Source organism: Antennarius striatus, chromosome 2 (genome assembly GCF_040054535.1).
Source record: "Antennarius striatus isolate MH-2024 chromosome 2, ASM4005453v1, whole genome shotgun sequence".
NCBI classification, from domain to species: Eukaryota; Metazoa; Chordata; class Actinopteri; order Lophiiformes; family Antennariidae; genus Antennarius; species Antennarius striatus.
Genome location: NC_090777.1, coordinates 25722886 through 25747178, shown reverse-complemented (window position 1 = coordinate 25747178; position 24293 = coordinate 25722886). Strand labels below are relative to the sequence as shown.

General features: G+C 48.2%; 1 protein-coding gene across 2 annotated transcripts in view; it reads left to right on the top strand.

Moving 5' to 3' along the window:
- The window catches only part of LOC137610190 (nucleolar protein 4-like), a 53177-nt gene extending 31268 nt beyond the window's left edge, over positions 1-21909 (top strand). For both annotated transcript variants that reach the window (XM_068337670.1, XM_068337680.1), the window contains 7 exons: positions 485-638; positions 17241-17725; positions 18726-18917; positions 18995-19183; positions 20577-20690; positions 20800-21040; positions 21224-21909. In XM_068337670.1, the coding sequence (XP_068193771.1) occupies positions 485-638; positions 17241-17725; positions 18726-18917; positions 18995-19183; positions 20577-20690; positions 20800-21040; positions 21224-21459 (1611 nt within the window). In that variant the 3' untranslated portion in view covers positions 21460-21909. The remainder of the gene's footprint in view (positions 1-484; positions 639-17240; positions 17726-18725; positions 18918-18994; positions 19184-20576; positions 20691-20799; positions 21041-21223) is intronic.
- Positions 21910-24293: the final 2384 nt, after the last annotated feature.

The following is a 24293-nucleotide window of genomic DNA, read 5'->3' as shown; positions in this document are numbered from 1 at the left end:
GCGGAACCAGCCGTTATTTAACGTCGCCTCAGGTGCTGATGACAGGTGTAGGTGTGTGTGTGTGTGTGTGTGTGTGTGTGTGTGTGTGTGTGTGTGTGTGTGTGAAAATGTTAATGATTTGTTATGTTATGTTTTGTCGGGGGGGGGGGGTCGGATTGTTGAACTTCTGCTAAGATGACGCTCTGCCACTCGATTAGCAGGAGGTGGTTTGATCGATTAACCATGCCTGATCGGACGTTTTCTAAGCCGTCTGAATCGGCGTCGCTTTCGTTTCATGTTTCTAAATCGATCGATTATTGATTTGATCGTGTTTTCCTTCCTCCAATGATCACATCGGGGTTTTTTTCCCTCTGCTGCCTTAAATGTGACTGTTCTTTTTGACTCTCGTGTCCTCCTGTTGGACGTGATGTCATCGTATTGATCAGGTATCTGATGAGTTTCTGATGGACAGGCGACGACTGACGTCCGGTTTCTCCTCCGTCAGGATGACAGTTCTCTGAGCAGCGAGGAGGAGGCAGAGATGAGCGAGCCTGCATGGCTAGCAGCTGATCTGGGAGCAGCGTCCGACCTGAGCCCCCCCAGCCGAGGAGAGAGGATGCGCCACAGCCCCCCCATCGCCCACAGCAAGGAGGACGACGGTAAGGGGAGACTCTGCGGCAGGCAGCGGTTTGGAGTTTGGCTTTAATGTTTTTCCATCGTTGGTTTTTAAGGAAGTTTTGATCAGATGTGACGAAAAAACTTCAGTCTAGAAATAAAACAAATAAAATTTCTATCAAGAAACAAAAATGTGAGTTATGATAGAAATATTTATAGAAATATTGACAAACTGTAAATGTATTTCTGAGTTTTCTAGAAACAGCAATTGTTTAATAGAAATATAAATATGTTCTGATGTGATAAAAGTGAAAATATATAGAAATATCACACAAACAATTATGTTAATGTAGAAAAATATTTTAAAATGTCACATTTTTGTAGAAAAAACAAAAATAGCGTTTATACTAATTTGACAAAAAATAGTCAGATTTTTTAAATCTGTCTAAGTAATAATTATAGATTTTATTATTATAATAATTTTATAAATATGACAAATATTTATAGAAGCGTCACACATTTTTTTATTAGTATCATAAAAAATAGTTATCCAAATATCACCAAAATAAAAGTAAAGAACTACGACCCTAATTATTTGTTGTTGTGACTGTAATCTCCTAACATCCTCCTGTCGGGGGGGGGGTTCTGTGGATGTTTTCATGTCAGTCCAGAGGAAACCAGTCGTTTACTTCCTTACGACACATTTAGTGATTCATTTTTACGGCTTCTTTGACTTTGATAGAGAGTAAAGTTGAGAGAACAGGAACCAGTGGCCCCTAGTAAACCTTAATGGTACCCAGCCGGAGGTGGGGGGGCGGGGGTGTTCTGGTGGTTCAGGATCACTAACTTTACCATCGACCACCCCTTCGTTCAACGCACTTCTTTCTCTCCTCGTCCCTTGTTTCTGATTGGGATTGATCTGATTACCGATCCAGTAGGTGGAGCTTTCCTTTAAAGACACGCCCACTTCAGGATCGATCGGGCTCTGATTGGTCGAGCGTCTCACGGCGAAAATTTGAGGTTGTGCTGACCGTTCTAGCCGTTATGGTGTGAACAGGATCAGACCGATTTTTATCCTCCTGTACTTCGTTCCACTCTGGTTATTTAAGCAGCGCCCCCACCGGGGAAGGAAACTTCCCGGGGGAAGTTAAATAAAGGGGCCTTGACATCGGTGGCCCCAGCCGGCGCCGAGCGGAGGAGGCCTCGTCATTTAAAGGTCAGCGTGTTCTCCTGCAGGAGGTGGAGGACGTCTAAATGTCAGCGGCGTCGGAGGCGCTGGAGGCTGTAGGTTCCTAAAATGCAAACACCTGTGGCGGGGGCTCCTTGGAGCTTTCCACCACGTGACCTCCATCAGCGTCAGTCTCCAGCAAACGTGTTAGTTTCTCTTGTGGTCGATCAGGGAGGTGTCCTCCCGAGCTCCACGCCGTCAGACCTTTTAACCGGAGCTCGTTTCAGCCGACGCTCGAGGCTACGCCGGCGTCCGGCACGGAGGCGGCCATTAAATCACCTTTAAGAGCTTCTGACCGCCACCTCGCCGTTCTTCTCCCCGGCTGCACTCAGCGGTGACAGCTGAAGTGAAAGCTCTTCCTGATCAGCGGTCCAGACTGGAAACGGGCGGCTGACGGACGCCTGATGGGAAAATTGGCGTCGGTTGCGAGACGTCTAATGAGCTGTGAGCGTTTTGACCTGAAGGTGACCGGACCGTCCAGGAAAACGTCCCTCCTCTTCCTCACATCTACACATTTTTTATTTATTTTTTTGGGGGGGGCTGAAAGCTAAGTCGCTAATGCTAGCTGAACTCATTTAAAAGAATAAAGCGAAAAGGATTCAGTATTATAAAGGAGGGGGTGGGGGGGGTTGGGGCGTGAGAAGGGAAACGCTCTGGATGCACGACGGCGTGTTTCATGAAGACGAAAGCATGAGTGGCTTCTCCATCGCCTCTCCACGGCGCCGCGGCTCTCAGGGGCCGCCCTCCGTAGGAGTGGCCCCTCCAATGCCTCTCTATCCACTCACCCCTCCTGAGACATCCACACCACACCCCCCCCCAGTCTGACGCAGAGAAGTGAGGATGAACAACATGATGGGGATGGATGGGGGTCACGCTGACGTTATAAAAGCTCCTTTAAAACCTGTTTATTTGTGGGCGGAGTTGGAGGCGGAGTCAAAGATTTATTCATTACTGGGATCTTCTTGATGTAAAATATAACACCACCCTGAACAGAACCGGGTCTCATTAGTCCAGCTGGGGGGAGGCTGCAGTCTGCATTAGAGGATAAACACACACACATGTGTTTATGCACACTAAGCACACACACACACACACGCGTGTGCGTGTTCTGCATGTAGATGTGAACATGCAGTAAACATGCAGGTCGGGCCGCGAGCCCAGACCCACGTGGTCTGGTGCGTTAAAGCGGCGGAGCAGAGGAAAGTAGGGCAGCGGCAAACAAGCCCCCTCCTCCACCCTAACCCCGCCCCCTCCTCACCCGCCCCCCTCACCCCTGCCTCACCCCTCCCTCACCCCCTGCTGCCCAAAGAGGAGAGGAGGGATGGAAGGATGGAGGTCGGCTGAATCAGAAAGTGTGGATTAAATCTTCCTGTGTGTCAGCAGGAAGATGGAGGACACACACACACACACACACACACACACACACACACACACACACACACACACACACACACACACACACACACACACACACACACACACAGGACCACTGACCAACAGTGTAGCTGTTTCATTTTTAATTTTCTCCTTCCAAGATTAAAAGTCAACTTGGAATCTTTCTTATTAATATTTCATCCGGAGTTGATTTTAATGGAATTATTTCAAACTTTTACACTGATAAATCAATTAAATGATGATTATTTTATATCCTTAAGTCTCCGCCCACGTTAGAGGGTGGGGGCAGCAGGGTGGGGGTGTGTGTGTGTGTATGCTTGTAGGTGTCTCAAATATCTTTTATTCCATCTTAGGTCACGGGAAAGTTCAAGGTGTGTGTGTGTGTGTGTGTGTGTGTGTGTGTGTGTGTGTGTGTGTTGTGTGTGTGTGTGTCTGTGTGTGTGTGTGTGTGTGTGTGTGTGTGTGTCTTAAAAACAGAGGAATGTCTCTGGTCTGGTTTTATGGTTCTGAAGGTGGAGGATGGTGGTCAAAGGTTGGACCAATAAAAATGTCCCAATCTGAAATTTGTACCGCGGTTATCAGCTGGGGCCCCCCTGTCAGGTACATAAAACACACACACACACACACACACACACACACACACACACACACACGGAGCACCATTTAAACCAGTTAAGGGAAGCGACACCTGAGGGACGGCCTCAGTCTGACAGATAACAAGAATTGATCAATGATTCTGATTGGAAAGTCTGACTCTGGAGGGAAGAGAGGAGGAGGAAGAGGAGGGGAAGAGGAGGAGGAGGAAGAGGAGGAGGAGAGGAGGAGGAGAGGAGGAGGAGACAGATGTTTGATGAGTCCAAACCACCCAGATGTTTAAGCTTCAATTCGCTGTGACCTGATCTCCATCCCTCCATCCATCCCTCCTCTCCTCCTTCCCTCAATCCTCCAGAAGGGTTAAACACTCACACACACACACACACACACACACACACACACACACACACACACACACACACACACACACACACACAGATTTGTGGAGGATTACCATCTGCACACATGTGTAAGCTGCAGTTCAGATAATGTAGTTACTATGCATACATGGACACACACACACACACACACACACACACACACACACACACACACACACACACACACACACACACACGTATTAGCTGAACGTATCCCGGTTCATACATAAGAGTGAAACAGGAAGTCATCTAAAAACTACTTCCTGTTCTGTCCATTTGGACACTAAAGCCTCTCCTTGAGGTCATTGGTCTGGGGTGAAGCTCCTCCCCCTTGAGGTGTGATGTCACTGACCCCTGACCTTTAACCCATAACCCTAAAAGTAAGAGAATAAAATCTGAATGAAGCGATACAAGAAGATAAAAACCCAAGTATTTCCTTTAAGAAGGTTTTTAGTGACGCTGCTGAAAAACCAACCAATGAACGGACTCCGGTAAAGATGTCACCTGATTGGTGGAACAAACACGACATCACTTCCTGTCCTCAAACCTCTAAACGGCAAAATAAAATGCGTCTGAAGACACTTCGAACCGTTTCTTATTCTCCCTCCTCATTTGTTGACACGAGTGAACTGCTGATTATTTTTTAATGAGTCGTCTCTGATTAAATCGGCGCTGGGGGGGGGGAATCGCTTTCCTCCTGTTAGTGTATTTGTTTACCCCCCCCCCCACACACACACGGCTTCCTTTCCTCTCGTTTATTTGCAGATATGCAGATATTTTTTCTCCCGTTCTTCTGTTTGTCTGTCATAACGCTCCGTCTGAACGGGCACGCCACGGCCGGCCTCGGGGGGGGGGGGGGGGCACGGGAAATTAAATATTTATTTTGCAAAACAGACAAAATATTCCCTGATTGGTTTTTGCATTGTTTTGGAAGCTGCAGATTCTACATTTTCTTAAAAGGGACACACACACACACACACACACACACACACACACACACACACACACACACACACACACACACACGCAGGCCAAGGTTACGAGTTGTTGGTATCTCTTCCTATTTGGCTTCGACGAGCCCAAGGACAGCACTTCATAAAACATACAGTCCCTCTCCTCTGTGTGTGTGTGTGTGTGTGTGTGTGTGTGTGTGTGTGTGTGTGTGTGTGTGTGTGTGTGTGTGTGTGTGTGTGTGTGTGTGTGTTTCCAGCCGTTGCTCGACAAATAAAGCTCAAACATGCCGAGTTGAACTTTGAACTACTGTAGTTTCAAACCGGAGCTGCAGGACGTTTAAAAATCTGTCACGATTGATGGGTAATAAAGTCGATGGCATCGATCAGCTGATCCCCTCCCCTAAAAAAAATAAAAAATAAAAATAATAAATTCAGACATTTGGAGCCTGATTCCGCGTTAATATCCCAGCAGTAACTTTAGCAGCTGTGTTTTTTTTACGGCGAGGTGGTGAAATTTGCTGAAGTCCGGTTGCAGACGGCATATGGAGTGGAAGGTGTGTGTGTGTGTGTGTGTGGGCGGATGGGAGACGGCTTCCTGTCAGACCGTCGGGACAAAAAGAAAAGAGGAGCGCTCCTCTCGCTTCCTCCGTCACGTCTTGTGACTTCACGGCTCCTTTATGCGCCGCTGTTAAAGGCATTGACGACATATCGATCGTCTGACTCCTCCGACTCGACATATACAGTATATGATGTCTCCTGTATTGTGCACTGTACTCTGTAACCTCCGCACGGTTGTCAAGGAAACCTCTCCTCCAGTCTCTCCGAGTGACTCCATTAGGTGTGAGGTATCCACATCCCGCTAATGATGAGGTTTATTAATACGTTCTGTCCGTTTAGATCCGACGGTTGATTATTTGTGCAGCAGCGTTTTAACAATGGAGGAGGGAGAACCCCTGGAGCCCCCGCAGCATCACCTTTAAATGGTCTGAACGTTCCAGACTGTCAGGTGGAGTTGATGATTGGGTGATTGCTTGAATGTCGATCGCCTGGTGTTAAATGTAGAGAAAACGTGCGTCAGATAAAATAAATGGGATGTATTTATGAACGCCGGTGGAACCTAAAGACCTCTGAGGACGATGTTCTCCCGGTTCCTCAGACATAATGATCCCCCGGTGCTAAAATGCCCTGTAAGACCTGGATGGATTGATGCGATCTGGGTCTGATCTGGATCTGATCCGGATCCCCGGAGGACGGGTGGAGGCAGACGTGAGGTGTACTCCCTGCAGGAGAGACGAGCAGAATTAGGGATAGTGGATGAGTTGGGGCCGATAGGAGGCTCCTGGGGGGAGTTAGGAGTCGATGCATGGCTCCTTGGGGGGAGGAATGGGGAGACGGAGGAGCCTGGAGGGTGAGGAATGATGCAGAGACAGTTATTATGTCAATAAGTCGGAGTTAACAGTAGAGAGTGTTCCTGCAGATGATACTGCAGAGGTGTGTGGGAGTGGAGCAGAGAGGAGGTCGGAGAGAGCATTTCTATAGTCTGGGTCTGTGTGTGTGTGTGTGTGTGTGTGTGTGTGTGTGCGTGTGTGTGTGTGTGTGTGGGAGGAGGGGGGAGGAGGGGGGGAGGGGGAGGAGCTCCCAGCGTCGTCTTTCACCTCTCAAGGCCACAGACGGAGCTGCAGGAAACACTGCAGCAAGTGGCTGAAAAGGATGGGCTGGAGAGGAGAGGAGGAGGAGGAGGGGGAGGGGGAGGAGGAGATGGAGGGGGAGGAGGAGGAGGAGGTGTGGGACAAAGTAATAAGATGGACGGAAGGAGAAAAATTACAGTATTCGGGTTTTTTAGAGGAAGAAAACTAGCAAATGCAAAGATTGAAGAATAAAAACTCAAATCCATGATGGTTCTAGTGGTAATACTGGTAGTACTACAGGTTCTACTGGTAATACTGGTAGTACTACAGGTTCTACTGGTAATACTGGTAGTACTACAGGTTCTACTGGTAATACTGGTAGTACTACAGGTTCTACTGGTAATACTGGTAGTACTACAGGTTCTACTGGTAATACTGGTAGTACTACAGGTTCTACTGGTCACTTCCTGCAATCTTCATTAAATTCCCAGTTTGACTGTGTTTATTCAGTTTGTTAGTAAACACATGTTTTTGTTTTTAGTAAACATGCTGTTTGTTGGTAAACATGCTGTTTGTTGGTAAACATGCTGTTTGTTGGTAAACATGCTGTTTGTTGGTAAGCATGCTTTCAACTTAAGTGTTTTCTGGTGAAACTGAAATAATCAAACGGTTTGATTGATGAATCTTTAAAAGAGGGGGAAAAAAAATTGTAATTCAATGATAAAATAATTCGTTCATCATCATTAACTGCTTCTTCCGCGTTCGTGGGTATTAGGGGTTGCTGGAGCCTATCCCGGCGTAAGGAAGGGTATACTCTGAGAGCGACGCCAGTGCGACACGGATAATAAAATATTTTATCTAAATTAATGAAATGATAATTAAATTATAATTACATGTTAATATAATATTATAATTAAATTAATTAAATGATAATTATTTTTAAATGATAATTTGACATAATTAAATTAATTTAATAAAAATAATTAAGTGATAATATAATATTATAATTAAAATACATCATGTATGGTAAAGAGCTGATCTATGAATTATTGATCCAGTCACAGAGACCGTAAAACCTCCCAAAGCAAACCAGGTCCTACATTCCTGTCAGACCCCCCCCGCTCCCTCCCAGAGTACATTAAAGTACTTAAAAGCTGGCCGCACCCCACACACAAACACACACACACACACACACACACACACACACACACACACACGGCCTATATACAGTCATCTTCCACATGAATCTTTCATTGCCGACCCCAAAAATATTACAGTAAACTTCATTCACTACGAGTCGGCACGTCGTCATGAGGGTGGGGTGGGTGACGCCCTGATAATAACGTCACCCCCAGACGGGGGGGGGGTGTTTAGGGGGGGAGTGAAGAAGAGGATGAAGAGATGGAAAAACAGCATGAACATGTCATGTGTTTTATCCTGAGGCTTTAACATGGAGACATTTATAATGAATTAAAGCATAGAAACACCAGAGGAAGAACTGTGTGTGTGTGTGTGTGTGTGTGTGTGTGTGTGTGTGTGTGTGTGTGTGTGTGTGTGTGTGTGTGTGTGTGTGTGTGTGTTTCAGTGGTTTCTGTGGTTCTCGCATCGCCTCGGGATGGCGATGCTGCAGACCACGCCTTGTTTGAGGGGACCAATGGGATTGCTGACGGTCGCCACGACGACGATAGATGATCGATACTGATGTCGGACACGAAAACACCAAAATAAAACTAACAGACGCTCACAAACCTGTCAGAGACGAACAGATGGCAGTTTATCTGAATATCTACCTCTAACACACACACACACAGACACACACACACACACACACACACACACACACACACACACACTGATTGTATTGCAATGTGTGTAAAGTAGGTCAGGAGGGCAACGTTGACCAACAACCTATAACTGTAGCTAGCAGCTTAACTCACACACTATTAATAGACACACACACACACACACACACACACACACACACACACACACACCGGTGCTGGTGTGTCGTCACTGACCCGGGGGTCGTACTTCCTGGCGCTGGTCGTGGCGTCACGTGGACTCAGTGGTCGTTATGATGGTGTTTGAAAACAACAACAAACAGGGGGGGGGGGGCATGTTTGGTTCCTCAGCAACACCAAAACCACATTAACCCCCCCCGACTCCCCCATACTCCCCCCCCCACCCCCCCCCATACTCCATCTCCATCTATAATCCATTTCCTACAAGGTTGCAGGGGGAGGAAGGAGAGGAAAAAAGGGATGGGAGGAGAGGAAAGAGGAGTCAAAGGGGGAGAGGAAGGAGGAGGGGGGGAGGAGAGGCTTTACTGGGGAGGAAATTGGGAGACTAAAGCTCTCGACTGAAGGGAAGCCAAAAACTGATGAGGGATGAAGCGGGAAGACGGAGTCCAGAGCATGAAAAATAGGGTGGAGGAAGAGTGTTTCTGAAGGGAGGAGTCATGTGCTCCTCCGGGTTAGGTCAAAGGTCAACCTCATGATTTGTCGGGAAAAATTACTTCTCTTTTTTCACTGGAAAACTGCTCCATCACTGAGGCCTACAGGCCGTGACATCATCAGCTAACGTTCATGATGTCACACACGTACAGGATGGACACACACACACACACACACACACACACACACCTAGAATTCCGGTTCCTCTCAGGGAGCGTGAGCTGGGACGTATGTTTCCGTGGAGGAACGGTGTGGATCAGGATGAATGAAACGTGTGAATAACAAAACGACGACGACGCGGCGGCGGTGTGGTTGTTATGGTGATGCTAAGGGGGCTTCAAACGCCGCATCCAGAGAGACGGCCGGAATAATGGAGCTCCGCTGGAGAACCGACGAGACGCAACCATTAAAACTGAGGCGTGTGTGTGTGTGTGTGTATGTGTGTATGTGTGTGTGTGTGTGTGTATGCATATGTACACTGTAAACATGTAGTTGTGTGTGTGAAATAGATGGAATGCATCACAACAACCAGTCAAAGCTTTTTGATGGAGACACACACACACACACACACACACAGACACAGCCCCGCCCCCTGTCTCTGCATCATTTCGTACATCCCTCCATCCTGTACAACCCCCCCCCTCACATTTTCTGTTCCTCCTTTGTCCACTCTCTCCTCCCACACACACACACACATGCTCTCTCTCCCCCACTCTCCCCCCGTTCCTCACACATTTCATTTCAGCCATGTTTCTCCTCTTCTCTGAAGAACTTCTCTTCTTCCTCCTGCTGAGGCCTTTTGAACCAATGGGCTTCGAGATGAGAGCCACAGAAGCTCCGCCTCCTAAAAGTGTTGTTTTCAGCTCCTTAAACAACAGATTGACTTTTCAGAAAGAGTTAATGGTGACAGGTACATCCCAGAACACACAAAACAAATTCATCAGTAAAATTATTTTGATGAGTTTCAACATTTATGTTTGAAAACAACCAATAGATACGGATGAGAGAACCCCCCCTGCTCCCGTTCCCCCCCATCTCCCGTTTCACCCCCCTCTGCTCCCGTTTCTCCCCCCCCTGCTCCTCTTCCACCAGGCGTCTGAATCTTCAGGTGTAAATCCTGATTGTTGCGGGTGTGTTTGTGTGTGTGTTTGTTTGTGTGTTTTTTTTGTGTTTGTGTGTGTGTTCATGTGTGTTTCTGTTGTTTGTGTTCGTGTGTTTTATTGTGTTTGTGTTTTTTTTTGTTTGTGTTCGTGTGTGTGTGTGCATGCATGCATGCATGCGTGTGTGTTTGTGTGTGTGTATGTGTGTGTGCGTGCGTGCGTGTGTGTTTTTTGTGTGTGTGTTTGTTTGTGTGTCTTTCTTGTGTGTGTTTGTTTGTGTGTGTGTTTTTTTGTGTTTGTGTTTTTTTGTGTGTGTTTGTGTGTGTGTTTTTTTGTGTTTGTGTTTTTTTGTGTGTGTTTGTGTGTGTGTTTTTTTTGTGTTTGTGTTTTTTTGTGTGTGTTTGTGTGTGTGTTGTTGCTGCGGAGGCTTTTCCATGTGGTCTCGGTTTCCATGAGTGACAGGAGCGAATCGACGCAGAGGATTACATCTCATTAAACCGTGGGATTGATCCGTTCAGCTTCAGATTGCCATCAGCAGGATTAGCCGTTGCCGCCGGTAACGAGCGGCGTAATGAAGCCGTCTGCAGAGACGCAGACGGTCCGTGGAGTTTGGACCAAAGATTCAGTTTCATCCGCAGCGCTTCTTCTTGGCTTTCTTGTTTGTATTGGATCTTAACTTTTCTGATCGATCGGCTTCCCGATCCCCGGAAACACGCCTGACTCCAAATCCTGGAATTTGATGAGTCAACAGATTCCAGGAGATGCTGTGGATTCCCCCCCCCCCTCCCAACACGTCTGTAATCATTGTCTTTAAGCCACCGCCTCCATCGAAGGCGTTTGAAGCTCCTAAACTGTCACAAAGGAGGTTGGATGCCAGACAGACGCCGAACGCCATCGCCTCCGTTTGGAGCGAGAAGCGAGCAGCAGCTGCATCCATCAGCCTCCGGAGCCGCCGCGGCCCGGATGATGGATCACACGGAATTAGAGCGGGAAGTGGGTGAAAGGCCACGGAGTGTGTGTGTGTGAGTGTGTGTGTGTGTGTGTGTGTGTGTGTGTGTGTGTGTGTGTGTGGCGTTGGCATGGCGTCCGGTCCGACTGGCTGTTTGACTGACTGCCCGGATGCTGCATCACTCGGCTGCACAGAGCGCTGACTCGGGATTCCGTCCTGACAGCTGTTATGTCACCTCGTCATCGTCCTCGGCTGCGAAGATGAATTTCATCATCGCTTTAAAAAATAACACAAGCACCCCTCCCCCCCCACACACACAGGCCACGCCCCCCCCCCCCAGTGTGTAGCACCGCGTTCAGACCCACATGGTTCCACCATTACACTTCCGTAAAAGGCGTCACGTAATCAGCTGCGTTGCCCCTGACGACAGTCAACAAACCACTGGCTGTGCACGTTCAGTCACTAAAGGGTTAATGCAGACCTCAGTGATGAGTCAGCTGTTCTGAGCTGAATCATGACTCGGCAGTTTATCCAGAGGGGAACCTCAGTGGGGTCCAGTCAGACGGTCTGTGTGTGTGTGTGTGTGTGTGTGTGTGTGTGTGTGTGTGTGTGTGTGTGCGCGCCCGTGCAGGCAGTGCCAGGCTGTGACAGAGGCGTCTTGGTGCTCCTCTGCCAACTGTACCATCCTCCTATTATACCGATGACCTCCTACACACACACACACACACACACACACACACACACACACACACACACACACACACACACACACACACACCACTACGGTTATCTCTTGCTCTCCTGCTGTGTTTTTGAATCCACCTTTACATTCTGGACGATCCGTGAATTTATTTCCACTTCTTGCTGATATGGAAAGTTTCTCTAGTTCTGCTCAACCTGCAGAAATCACTTCCTGGAGGTGTCGGCGGTGGGCGGGGCCTGGACAGACAGCTGTTTGAAGGCTTATTGTATTTGGTCCACTTTATAGCTACAACTACAGTATATAATCACTTCATATTGTCATTGCTCTTCTTTAAAAACGATTTGTAATTAAAAAATCCCGACTGATGGGACGGTAAACTGTGTTTGGAGGAAAATCTGCTGCAGAATTCACAGCAGACTCTCTTCATCTCCTTCCATCCATCCCTCATTGATCGGGCTTTTAGTCCTCGTCTCTCCGCAGAGACGCCGTCCGTCTGAGGCCGTCGGGTTCTCAAGCCGAGGCTCTCAGAGGAGGAACGCCTCGGCGTCATGACGCCGGGTTGGGCTTCGTGGAGTGAATCCGTTGGCGGGGTTTTGGCGTGTCGGTCGTACCGGGAACGCGTCACGCCAGACGACACGCTCATCCCTGAGGAGACGCCGCCACTCAAATGATTCCAGGAGTAATTATTATTATGTTGTGGAATTGCGTTTCCATCCCAGATAATACGTCGTGTGTCACCATAGATTAGTTAATGATGTCACTGAGGTGGATCAAATGTGAGCCAATCAGAAGAGTCCCACTGATGGCGTCTGACCCACCATGAATAATATTTCACATGAAGTAAAAATTAAATTCTATTATTGTTATTATCATCATCGTGTTGAAATCACGCTCATCTGCTAATTTAAATCATCTTCGTGTTCGTTATGAGGTCATCGCGCTGGTTGTGATGTCACGCTGTGCAGGCTTCTCATTGGTCCATCCATCCAGAGTTTACAGAATGAAATCTTCTTCATGTTAATAGTTCTATTGGAGGAGGAAGAGGAGGAGGAGCTCATAGCTGCTCATTTCAGCGGGCCCAGTGTGTTTCTGTGTGTTTGGGAGTGGGAGGGGTCAGGGTGGACCGGGAGGGTTGTTGCCATGGCGATGCCAGGCAGCGCATGGCCACACGGTGCATCATGGGGTGCGGCACGGAGAGCTAGCGAGCAGCTCGTGCCGCGTTTTAGCGGGATAATCCATCGTAATCCCACATGGGGGGTGGGGGGGGGAGTAGCCGGCCTGCCCACCCCCTCCTTTGCCCCCCTGTTCCTCCCCCCGCTCCCCCCAGCTTCCCTGTGGCTCTGCATCCCTCGGGATGGGAGGTCGAGGAGGAGGAGGATGGGGGGGGGGGAGTGAAGGAATTAGCATCTGTTACCACTCTTACTCAGGTTAGCTCCGCTGAGGAGAGGGAGGGGGGGCGAAGGCGGGAGGGTATGGGGGGGGGGGGGGTGAAGCCTCCAGCTGTCACTGCGTAGTGAAGCCACAAATGAGAAACGACAGGGAGCGACCCATTAGAGCCCCCCCCCCACTCCATCCATCCATCCTTCCATCCATTCCTCTTTTTAGCTCCTCTGTCCCCCCCCCTTCTCCTCCTCCAGCTCTCATTTTCATCGCTCCTCGTTCCTTTCTTCTCTTCCTCTTCATTTGCCTCTCTGCCTCCTCTTCATCACATCCTTCCTCTTCTTTCCCCCTGCAGCCTTCCTTGCTGAGTTTCCCTCCTAGTTTTCCTTTTCTCCTCCTCCTCTCCTCCTCCTCTCCTCCTCTTCTCCTCCTCTCCTCCTCCTCTCCTCCTCCTCCTCCTCCTCCTCCTCTCCTGACGACTGCTAATGATGCTGAAATCGATCTGGCTCCTAACGGCTCACAGATGAATGTAGAAATGTAAAAAAGAACCACTGTGTGTGTGTGTGTGTGTGTGTGTGTGTGTGTGTGTGTGTGTGTGTGTGTGTGTGTGTGTGTGTGTGTGTGTGTGTGTGTGTTCTACACTTCTATGATCAGAAGTCGTCCTCCTCTTTGATTGGACGGGACGAGGTGCTGATAATGAATCTATATGCTGCGTCTGCTTATAGATCATATAGGAAGCTGAAGCTGCAGAGCTTCAGCGAGTCTCTTCCTGGGGGGGCGTTTGTTTTTCCTTCAGCCGTGACTCGTTTGCGGAGCTTCTGTTTTTCAGCTGGACGTAAAAGCAGAAACGCCTCCGACCCGAATAAACACGTTAAAAAGTTTCCTGTGAGTTTTTCCACGATGCTTCACCGCCGCTTCCTGACGCAGATCGGGGACCTCTGCTCTCCATGGGGGTGGGGGTGTGTGGGGGGGTGGGTCACGGCAGAGTCCTCCACCGCCGTCATGTGACCGAATGATGCACAGATCATATGCACTCACACACATGACCTCACACACACACACACACACACACGCAGGGGCTGGGAGCAGACAAGCCTTTCCATTCATACGTACGTCACACGCACACACACACGCACACACAAGGTCACATTGTGTCCCGCGTGGAGCGAGACGGGGCAACGACCCAACAACCTTTGCAATGATAAATATTGATGCGGATAACTGGAGGCAAACTGTGAGGTATGCATGAAAGATTAGCGGCGCAGGAGCGCCTGCAGAAATCTATATCGCACAAGTCATTATTATCCCGTAACAAAAGGGAATGTTTCGATTCCTTCGTGCACGCCTTCCTTTTTCTAAACAACTCTGTAACGGAGCTCAGCTCAAAAGGGCGAATATCGTCCGACGTCAAGGTCGCAGATCTGAAAGCGGGGCAGGTGGAGGATCAATCACAAAGATGCCGCGTCAGCAGAGGTGGCACCGCGCATCTTCGTCAACGAGTGTTCGTGCGAGTGTTTCCGCGTGTGTGTCGCGTTAGCAGCCGAGGTATTAGCCAGACGGTGGGCGGCGGCAGCGGCGGCGGCGTGATTAATCAGGCTCGTCTTCGTCTTTTTAACCCACTCAAACTCTATTGGTCTGGAATCACGACGCAGCTCCAGATGAGATTTATAAGATTTGAACACGTCTCATTTGTTCTGAAATGGAAACATCTCCATTACCGCTAATGAGTCTGTCCGCTAGCTGTTAGCATCAATCTAATGTGTGAATTGCAGATGAAAAAAATTCAAGGTCACGTCTGTAGTCAAGACGCTACGGAGAGACGACGCTCAGTTCCGTTTCTGCACCGCGTGGATTGTGTCACGCTAACAGCTAATCGTTTTTTTTTAGTACAGATGACATGAACGAGTGGGCGTGGCTACCGTCAATGGAGATCATGCTGGATTACACATCTCTAACGAACGCAATGCTAAAGGAAGTAGAGCGGCCTGCGCTTCATTTTAGCATCGCTGCAGCTAACATTGTAAATTTCCAAGTTTGGGATCAATAAAGTTTTATCTTATTTTATTTTATCTTATTATCATGGCTGCAGCAGCTGCAGCTAACGTTAGCGCGCTAGCAGCCAGTTCAGATTTACATTAAATGTCACTTTCTGGTGAATTTATTTCACTAGGATCCAAAATTTATTCCTGGAGATTTTTTTTTTTTTTTTTAATTATGAGGAATGCAATAAAATAAATAAAAATTAACTACATTCCCACCAAGTTTCATGATAATCAGTATTTTTGTGTAATCTAAAAAAATAGCAGGTGATTTTTTTTTTTACAAATTTTGTTTCTGCAGGCTGGAGCTGCGATTAGCACCGATGCTACGCTAGTAAAGCTTCCACCTTGTGTGCGGAGTTAATCAGACGTTTCCCGTTTGACAGCAGATTTACATCCTCGTGAACTCAAGAGCTCTTTAATTAAAAAAATGAAACATCTTTCACCCGAGTGTCGTGCCGAACAGGAACCGGTTTCAATCAATGTGATTTAATAATCGTCACGAGATATTTCACGTCTCAGTCGCTCACGAGAGCGACGGCAACAAATCAATGGCTCCATTGTAGCGACGGGGCTCCGGCACATCGATCTAAAAAAGACTAGCAGATTAAAATCCACGCCATTAATTAAACGGATTGTTTCTTTAATGCAGTCATGTAATCAGTTTCCTCGGGGGAGGGGGGGATCGGATTCTTCCTCGTCTTCCTCTTCTTCTCCAACATCTGGTGTTTGTTGTTGGCAGCCGTGATGCTAGCGTGACAAATATGTAGAGGTGAAGTTCAGGTGTGTAGATCCTCACCCAGACCACACCTCCACCTGACCACACCTCCACCTGACCACACCCACTCGGTTGAACGATGGCGTGGCGTTTCCACTGCTGATCGACGTTCATCACTAAGGAGTCAGAGTCAGGAAGCAGGAGTCAAGGAAGGAGGAGGTGAGAGGAGGAACCTCCTGTTTGGGGGTGAGTCAGAGAGGAAGACGATGAGGAAGACGGTCTTGTTTTCATGTGAATGGGAGGATATAAAAGAGAGAGACAGGGGGGGGGTAGCTCCTAACATATAGAGTAGATAGTAAAGATGGAGGGATAGAGGGATTGCAGAGAGGCAGTGATGGAGGAAACGAGGGATGGATGCAGGGATGGAGGGAGGCGGTACCAGGAGGATGCAGGGATGGAGGGATGGAGCTCTCCCTGCTGTGGGGGTTGTGCGGTGGGTGATGCTGACCTCCACACATCAACAGTCTTTACTCATGGTCCCCCCCCCCCCCCCCCCAATATGTGTGCCTTTGCCTCAGTCTCTCTCCACCCCTCCCCCTCCCATCCTCCATCACAAACCTCCCTCATCCTCCTACCACTGCCCCCATCCCCGAGCCACGACCCCCCCCCCCTGCCGCCCCCTCCCATCCTCCTCCTCCTGACCTCTTTCCTCCTGCCTGGCTGTTACCTCCCTCCCTCCCTCCCTCTCTACCTCTATAATCATCTCTCCCTCTCTCCATGCAGCGGTTTGGGCTCCACCCCTCCCTCCCCAACTCCCCCCCCCCCATCCAACGAGTGACACAGTCGATATCGCCCTCTTTCTCTTTCGGTGCATCGCTCTCCTCCTCCTGCCGTCCGTTTCTTCCGCCGCTGACTCATCCAAATCACCCCCCCACACACACACGTTCTCTCTCTCTCCACTCGTTCTTGATTGGAGCCGATTCTCTCCGTCACTCATCCCGTCTTCCATCAGCTTCTCTCCGTTCGTCTCCCCAGGAAGCTGGGAAGCTAACGGCTGTTCTGATCGATTGATCGGTTCGGTGATCGATCATTAAAGGTGTTCATGATCTTAAACGTGTCGTTTCAGAGGACTCCTCCTCAGAGAGTGGGAGCGGGAGCGGGAATGGCCTTCCTGCCCTGACCCCTCCCTCTTCCGCTGTGATGGACGGCGGCGCCCTGGTCAGGGAAACCGAGGTCATCAATGGCAACGGCGGCCCAGCCCCTTTGGACTTCAGCACGCCCACTTCCTCCTCCTCGTCACCGGAGGACCAGCAGGCGATGAACCTGAGCGACCCCCCCTCTCAGCACCTCCCACTGGCCTCCTCCCACCTGCCCGTCACCGTGTCGGCGGCGGCGGCCGCGTTGCTCGGCGCGCTGCACCCCAGCGCGCCGGAGGAACTCCGCAGGAAGTACCCGCTGGCCGCCAAACCGCCCCTGGTGCCCCACCCAGCCATGCCACTGCCACACCCCCTCCACACACACAACGCACACACCCCCAGCACACACTCCCAGTCCCACGCACACGCCGCCGAGCTGCGACCGGACCGGGACGGCAGGGACTACGGGGGCAAGGTGAGATCACATGACTCAAGTATCAAGCTAGCAGTCACATAGCTTATCTGACAGTCTTTATGCTAAGCTAAGACAAGTTAAGCTAAGATGAGATAATCTCAGCTTAATTTATCTTAAACTGAGTTAAGATTAATTTATCTTTAGGCTAAACGAAGCTTAATTTAGTTTAACTAGGTTAAGCTTAAACATGTAGCTAATAAACTACATGTTTATTCGCTAATAAGATAATAAGCATGTAGCTTATTAGCTCACAATCATAACAATTGTGATATTATAAATTAATATTAGCTTTAAAATATTTAATCTGAAACCACTGAAAGCCTTTGAGAAAGGCTGGTTAAATAAAAATTATTGTTAAAACTCAAAAAAAGTTCATAAAGAAAAATTTTTGTTGTTGAATTTTGCGTTTTTACTGTGAACTCTCGGTTATTTCTTGGCGCTTAAACTCGTCTCTTCTCCTGTACCTGGATCTTTCCCGCCTCCTGCCTCAGGTGTTTTTTGTGGAATCCTGCCAATAAACCAACAAATCAAACTGAGGATTTCTCCTCATTGGTTTAAATTAAAAGTTAAACGGGAGCAAAGAACAGAACAAAAAACTTTCAAAATTCAGCTGAACCAAAACCTGATGAAGAAATCAAAAGCTGCGATCCAGACTAACAAAAGTCTCTCCTATAATAAACCTAAAGTAAATGGAGCGCCTGTTGCTATGGCAGCAACCTCCTGCTCGCTTCCAGATACATTTTGTCTGTAAAAGTCACAGAGCGTTAATTACATTTGATTCTTCATCATTTTATTTGAAGAATGAACCTTTATTCCTTTGTGCCTGATGTGTGTCGAGTGTCTCCACTGCAGACTGAAATCTTTGTACTCGGTGACCTTTTTTACGTCGAACTGTCATATCCTGATGAGACTAATCAGTGTTTTATTTATTAATACGTCTGCAGGAACAATGGACCAATTAAAACCCTCATTGGTGTAAAAACACCCTGTGTGTGTCTAGTCCCCCCACTACAGCTCCGGCGGCAGCTACGACAGCATGAAGATGGACCTGAGCGCCGAGGACCTGTCGGTGGGCCGTCACGGCGGCCAGGTCGCCCCCGACGACGATGACGACGACCACGACGACCACGACGACAACGACAAGATGAACGACACGGAGGGAGTCGATCCCGAGAGGCTAAAGGCCTTCAACGTGAGTCGGTTCGCCGATTCATCCGTTCCACCAATCACGGCCGGCGATTCTAATGAGCGACGTTGTTTTTCCTGCAGATGTTTGTGCGTCTCTTTGTGGATGAGAACTTGGACCGGATGGTTCCCATCTCCAAACAGCCCAAAGAGAAGATCCAGGCCATCATCGAGTCCTGCAGCAGACAGTTCCCAGAATTCCAGGAACGCGCCCGCAAGCGCATCCGCACCTACCTCAAATCCTGCCGACGCATGAAGAAGAACGGCATGGAGGTACGGTTCTCCAGTAGTTTAAGTTATCAAATCAGGACTAATATTGATCACTGTTATTGATTATTCCTTTGCTGATGTTTCCTTTTTGTTTGCCTAATAAAGAATATTCCGTTTGTGTTTTAAAAAGAAAAGAATCTGAAATCCGTCAGGCTGTCGGTCTCCGTTAGGTACCAACATTTCCTGGCAGCAGCGCCTTGTGATCCCGGCGGTTTGTTTTCCAGCGTGACTTGAATGCAGCGTGTGGTTGTGTGCATCCGTGTTGCCGCCTGAGACACGGAGCTGATTCCTGCTCTCAGAAAGCTTTCAGACCGACAGACAGATAATTTCCTTTTCACTCTGCAGCCAATTTAGCAGTGATATAACGTGTGTCGTCCTTGCAGCGCGTTTAGTCCAGTTGATTCCCATAATGCACTGCTGCTGGCCTTGCTTTCCAGTCGACTGCTGCGGCAGCCAGAGACACGCTCTCTGGTTTCCTGATGGTTTTATTGCAGCAATTTGATGCGTTTGTTTTTTTGTTTTTGTTGGGTTTTTTTGAGTAAAAGTTAAAAGTCGGAAAATATTTTGTGATCTAACAAAGATTTAGCTTCTACCTGCTTAAATTAGATTCTACCTGCTTAATTAGCAAACAGTAATTCCTCGCGCATTCGCACATCAACACGCGCAACTTCACCTCATCGTGGATTTTTAGTAGGCAGTCAAACGATACCGTACTCGCATTCTATTGGCTGACGGCATCCGGAAGTGCGCCACGTTCCGTGAATTTCGGATTTCCGTGAGACACAAAAGTGCTTTAAACAGTCTATCAGAGCGTGGGAAAAGGTAATACAGATAGAAGGTGGTTTAATATCAGTATGGGGAGGCTTCATAAATGTTTAAATTACCGTAAATATTAAGATAAATAGTTTGTCGCCATATTACGGAATACTTTATTCGTGTGTGGTTCCTGGAACGCATTAACTGTGAGGAACGAGGGCACACTGTATATCCGGGGAAAAAAACATCTCCCCTTTGTGGACACGCCCCCTGTTTTCCAGGCTCCTCCTCCTCTTGTTGGAATAATAAAATAAAATCGATATGCTGGAGGAACCACTTTTACTTTGTACGATATTAAATAATTCACCCTCATCGTTTGGTTTATTATGAAAGTAATAGAAAGCTGAGAGATGAGTGAGTTGGGGGGGGGGGGACTGGATGATCGAGGGAACAACAGATGAGGCTGACATTTAAATGGCTCTGCTGCCCCCCAGTGGTGAGGAAGAGACTCATCACCATTGAGACATGAAAACAACTTTTGCTTAGACTGAAAGCTGGTGGACTGTTCCTTTAAGAGAGGAATCTGTATGTTGAGATGCGTTATTATTATAAAATTAATTCTAATGTTTGTTGTCTGCAGACACGCCCGACTCCGCCTCACCTCACCTCAGCCATGGCTGAGAACATCCTGGCCGCCGCCTGCGAGAACGAATCACGGAACGCCGCAAAGAGGATGCGCCTTGAAGCCTATCACGTGAGTTCCTGCGTTTGTGCAGAATGAATCGCCCGAGGACGAGAGATCACCCACCGTGGGTTTAAATCCTCAGTCTTATTTTGAAAATCCTTCCCGTTTCCTGTGTCAGGATGAGCAGATCTCTCTGGACAAGCCATCCAGCGGCTGCGGCGGCGGCGGCGGTCTGAGGGAGCCGGCGTCCCTCGCTCACTCCGCCTACTCTCTGGCCGCGTCAGCCTTCGCTTCCCAGGATGCCCCGCTCTACATCAACGGAGCCGGGCTCAGCTACGCCTACCGCGGGTACCCCGGACTCAGCGCCGCCATGCAGCACCCGGTCTCCCTGACGACCGGCACCGCCACTCAGGGCAACGGTGAGGATGTAGTGCTGCTGTCCCCCCAGTTTGAAGACTGTTTTAGTGATTTACTTCTTTGGATTTGCTAACCGCTAACTGCTGCTAATTGGTTTTAGCTGTTGGTGCTGTTCTGTCTGATCGCTCTCCTCCCTCCTCCATCTCTCCATCTTCACCATCTCTCCTCCTCCTCCTCGTCTCCAGGGCCGACGGACCTCAGCATGAAGTCTGTCTCCGCTGCCAACATAAGCAACTCCTCCTCCAACAACAGCCTGGCCGGGCGGGGCAGCGGTGGGGCGGGAGGTGGCGGGGCATCCACCCAGCTCAGCCAACCAGAGATCACGGCTGTTCGTCAGCTGATCGCCGGCTACCGGGAGTCGGCCGCCTTTCTGCTCCGCTCGGCGGACGAGCTGGAGAACCTCATCCTGCAGCAGAACTGAACTCCTTCGCTCCTCCTCCTCCTCCTCATCTTCCTCCTCCTCAAATCTGCTTTTGTTCGTTGCTCCTCAAACGCCTTGTCTTTGGAAACCACTTTTTTTTTTTTTTTTTTGGGAGGAAAGCACCTCACAATCAACACTCCGAGCGACAGAGAGGAAGAGGAGGAGTGGGTAGAAGACTGCTGCAGAAAATAGACTTTTCCTCCTCCTTTGTCTGGAAAAGCGTCGCCGTTGGAAGACGATCGGACTCCCTGGATCCGTCCTGGTGCAGATGGTTGTGAAAGCAGGAGTTGTTGTTGTTTTTGGGGGTTTTTTTGTTAGTTTTTGAACGTCCGACGAGCATCTTTTGTTTTTTATTGACTGAAAGAACGAAAGAAAGAAAAAAAAACCGGTTTCGTAAAGGATAGCACTAATAGTCCGGAGGGGCTGACGGAGGAAAACTGGAAAAGAAATGAGAGATTAAAAAAAAAAAAAAAAAAGATTTTGGTTTAAAAAAAAAAAAAGAAAAAAGAGGAGAATCTTTTCTGTGCTCGCTTGTACATAAGCTGTTTGTGTCCTCTAGCACTTTCCCCTCACCCGAAACCTCCCCCATCCTCCTCACCCCTTTTTAATCCAGGGAGCAATTTATGCATTCAAGACGCCATGTTGACCACCAGGAAATACCTCAGATCAGACCCGCCCACTCCTCACACACACACACACACACACACACACATATGCCGACACGACACACACACACACACACACACCGTTTACGTTGACTCCACCCCCCCCCGGATGTCTTTGTGTATTTTCGGACAGCGAATCAAACGGACCTGAAACGAAGCATTTGAAAAGTTCGTTCCTGAGCTGCTGTATATAATCAGTTCATCCTTTCTCCTAGAGGGGGGGGGAGAGGGTGTGTGTGTGTGTGTGTGTGTGTGTGTGTGTGTGTGTGTGTGTGTGTGTGTGTGTGATGGGGGGGGAGGCATTTTCTCAACAAAGGGGTTAAATGTTAATTTTCAATTTTACCTCCTTTTAGCTGTTTTTTTTGCAAATGTTCAACGCCAAAACCTCAGCATCTTTCTGTTTCGCACCCTTTTCCTCTCCTCTTCTTGCTCTTCGCCTCCATTGGACCTACTCTTCACCTCCTCTTTGTGGACCTAAAACCGCCTCCTCCTCTCCTCTGGTCCCGGGTCCGACCCGGGTTCTGGAGGAAGAGGAGGGCGGCTCTGCCTCACTGTGTTTCTGTCATGTTCTTGTCGATGATTACTATGAACTGTCATGTTGCTGCTGCTATTTAACACCGGACCTTCTGCCATAGACCTGAAACCTCAACGACGCTTGGCGTTAGCGCCTCCCCGAAACCCCGCCCACCTACCAACCTCGATCGAAATGAAGCAAAAGACACGTAAAGGCTAACAGGAAGCAAAAACCCGCTCTTCCTCGCCTGCTCACGCCTCTTCTCTCTCTGATTGGTTGGTTGGTTTCCTTGTTTTTGCATCACAGGGCTCTTTCAGTCCTTTCCTGTGTTTTCCTTAGGGGGGGGCGGGTACATCGGGGGTGTTTTAGTACACACTTGAATTACTAGAGTGTGGTTAAGGGTAGATTTCTTTTGTTATGGTTTTTTGGTTCATTCAGTCCAGACGGAAAGAGAAGAGTCAGAAAGATATTTCTAAGTGAATTCAAGTCCCGCCCACTGTTCAATTTAACTCCTCCCACTTAAATTTCATTGGTTTAACTGTCAGATTGAGTTTAAATAACCTCAAAGAAACATTTGATTTCGTTGCTCCAAAAAGGGAACCAAACAAAACAAAAGACGTTATAGATTCTTTATGATCTTTAGTTTGAAGCTAACTGGATGTTTATTTCATATATTGACTAGTTTGGCCAAAAAATGGTGAAGATTAAATAAAACTTTAGCATTGTTAATAAATATTATCAATGACCAGAATTTGGATTAAACCAACGGTTAGCTAACGGCTAACCGTTGCCGGTTTGGCTACCTCAACAGGAAGTTACGACTTCCAGCCTGCTAATGACTAGCACCACAGCTAGCTGATGTCTGAAGTAGCTACACCACAACGTTTAAATACTTTTCGGTCACTAGCAACATTTGACTCCACCCACTTTGACAGTTAAACCAATCAAACCACAGTTTCAAATCGCTTCTCGCTGACTGTTGTTTGAGAAAATTCATGCCTTGCTCATGTCTGTGCGTTAGCTTAGCTGACAACCTAGCCTAGCCTGCTGGCGCTGCATTGTCCACAGATGGAATGCGGCATCCTGGGAAACGGAGTCAGACAAGATAATGCTGCAGTCGTTGTGCTATGCTAGGCTAAGCTAAATATTTGATAGCTTACCTTTATATTTAGCATGCAGACACGTGAGTGATATCAATTTTCTCATCAAAACCTGTGCAAAGAAAACTGAAAAAAAAATCTCATTTTGATCAACACTTTTTAATTATTTTTCTCTGCTGTTGCTAAAAAAAAGAAGCTAATTTTTCTGGATGATATTTTGATCAGTTTGATCCTCGTCCAATCAGCTGTTGGTTCGCCCATCCCGCTAAGATGATGCTAAGCTACTGCTGTGATCTGTATGCATGTTTCCTAAGAGAGACCCCCCCACCCCCACCCTTCCCCGACTTGCACTGGAATTGGACAAAAGGGGCGGCAAAGGTGTGGCGTTTTGTTCTTTTTTGCAATGCAGTTGATAATCATAGCATCGTTTGTTGGCGGACAGACAGCGAGGCCTCCTCACCACCGGGTGGCGCCGTCGGGTCGGGTCACACCTCCTTTTCCATCCAATTCAATCCGATGTTAATTTTTTTTCCCACTCGTGTAAAATCAGAACCA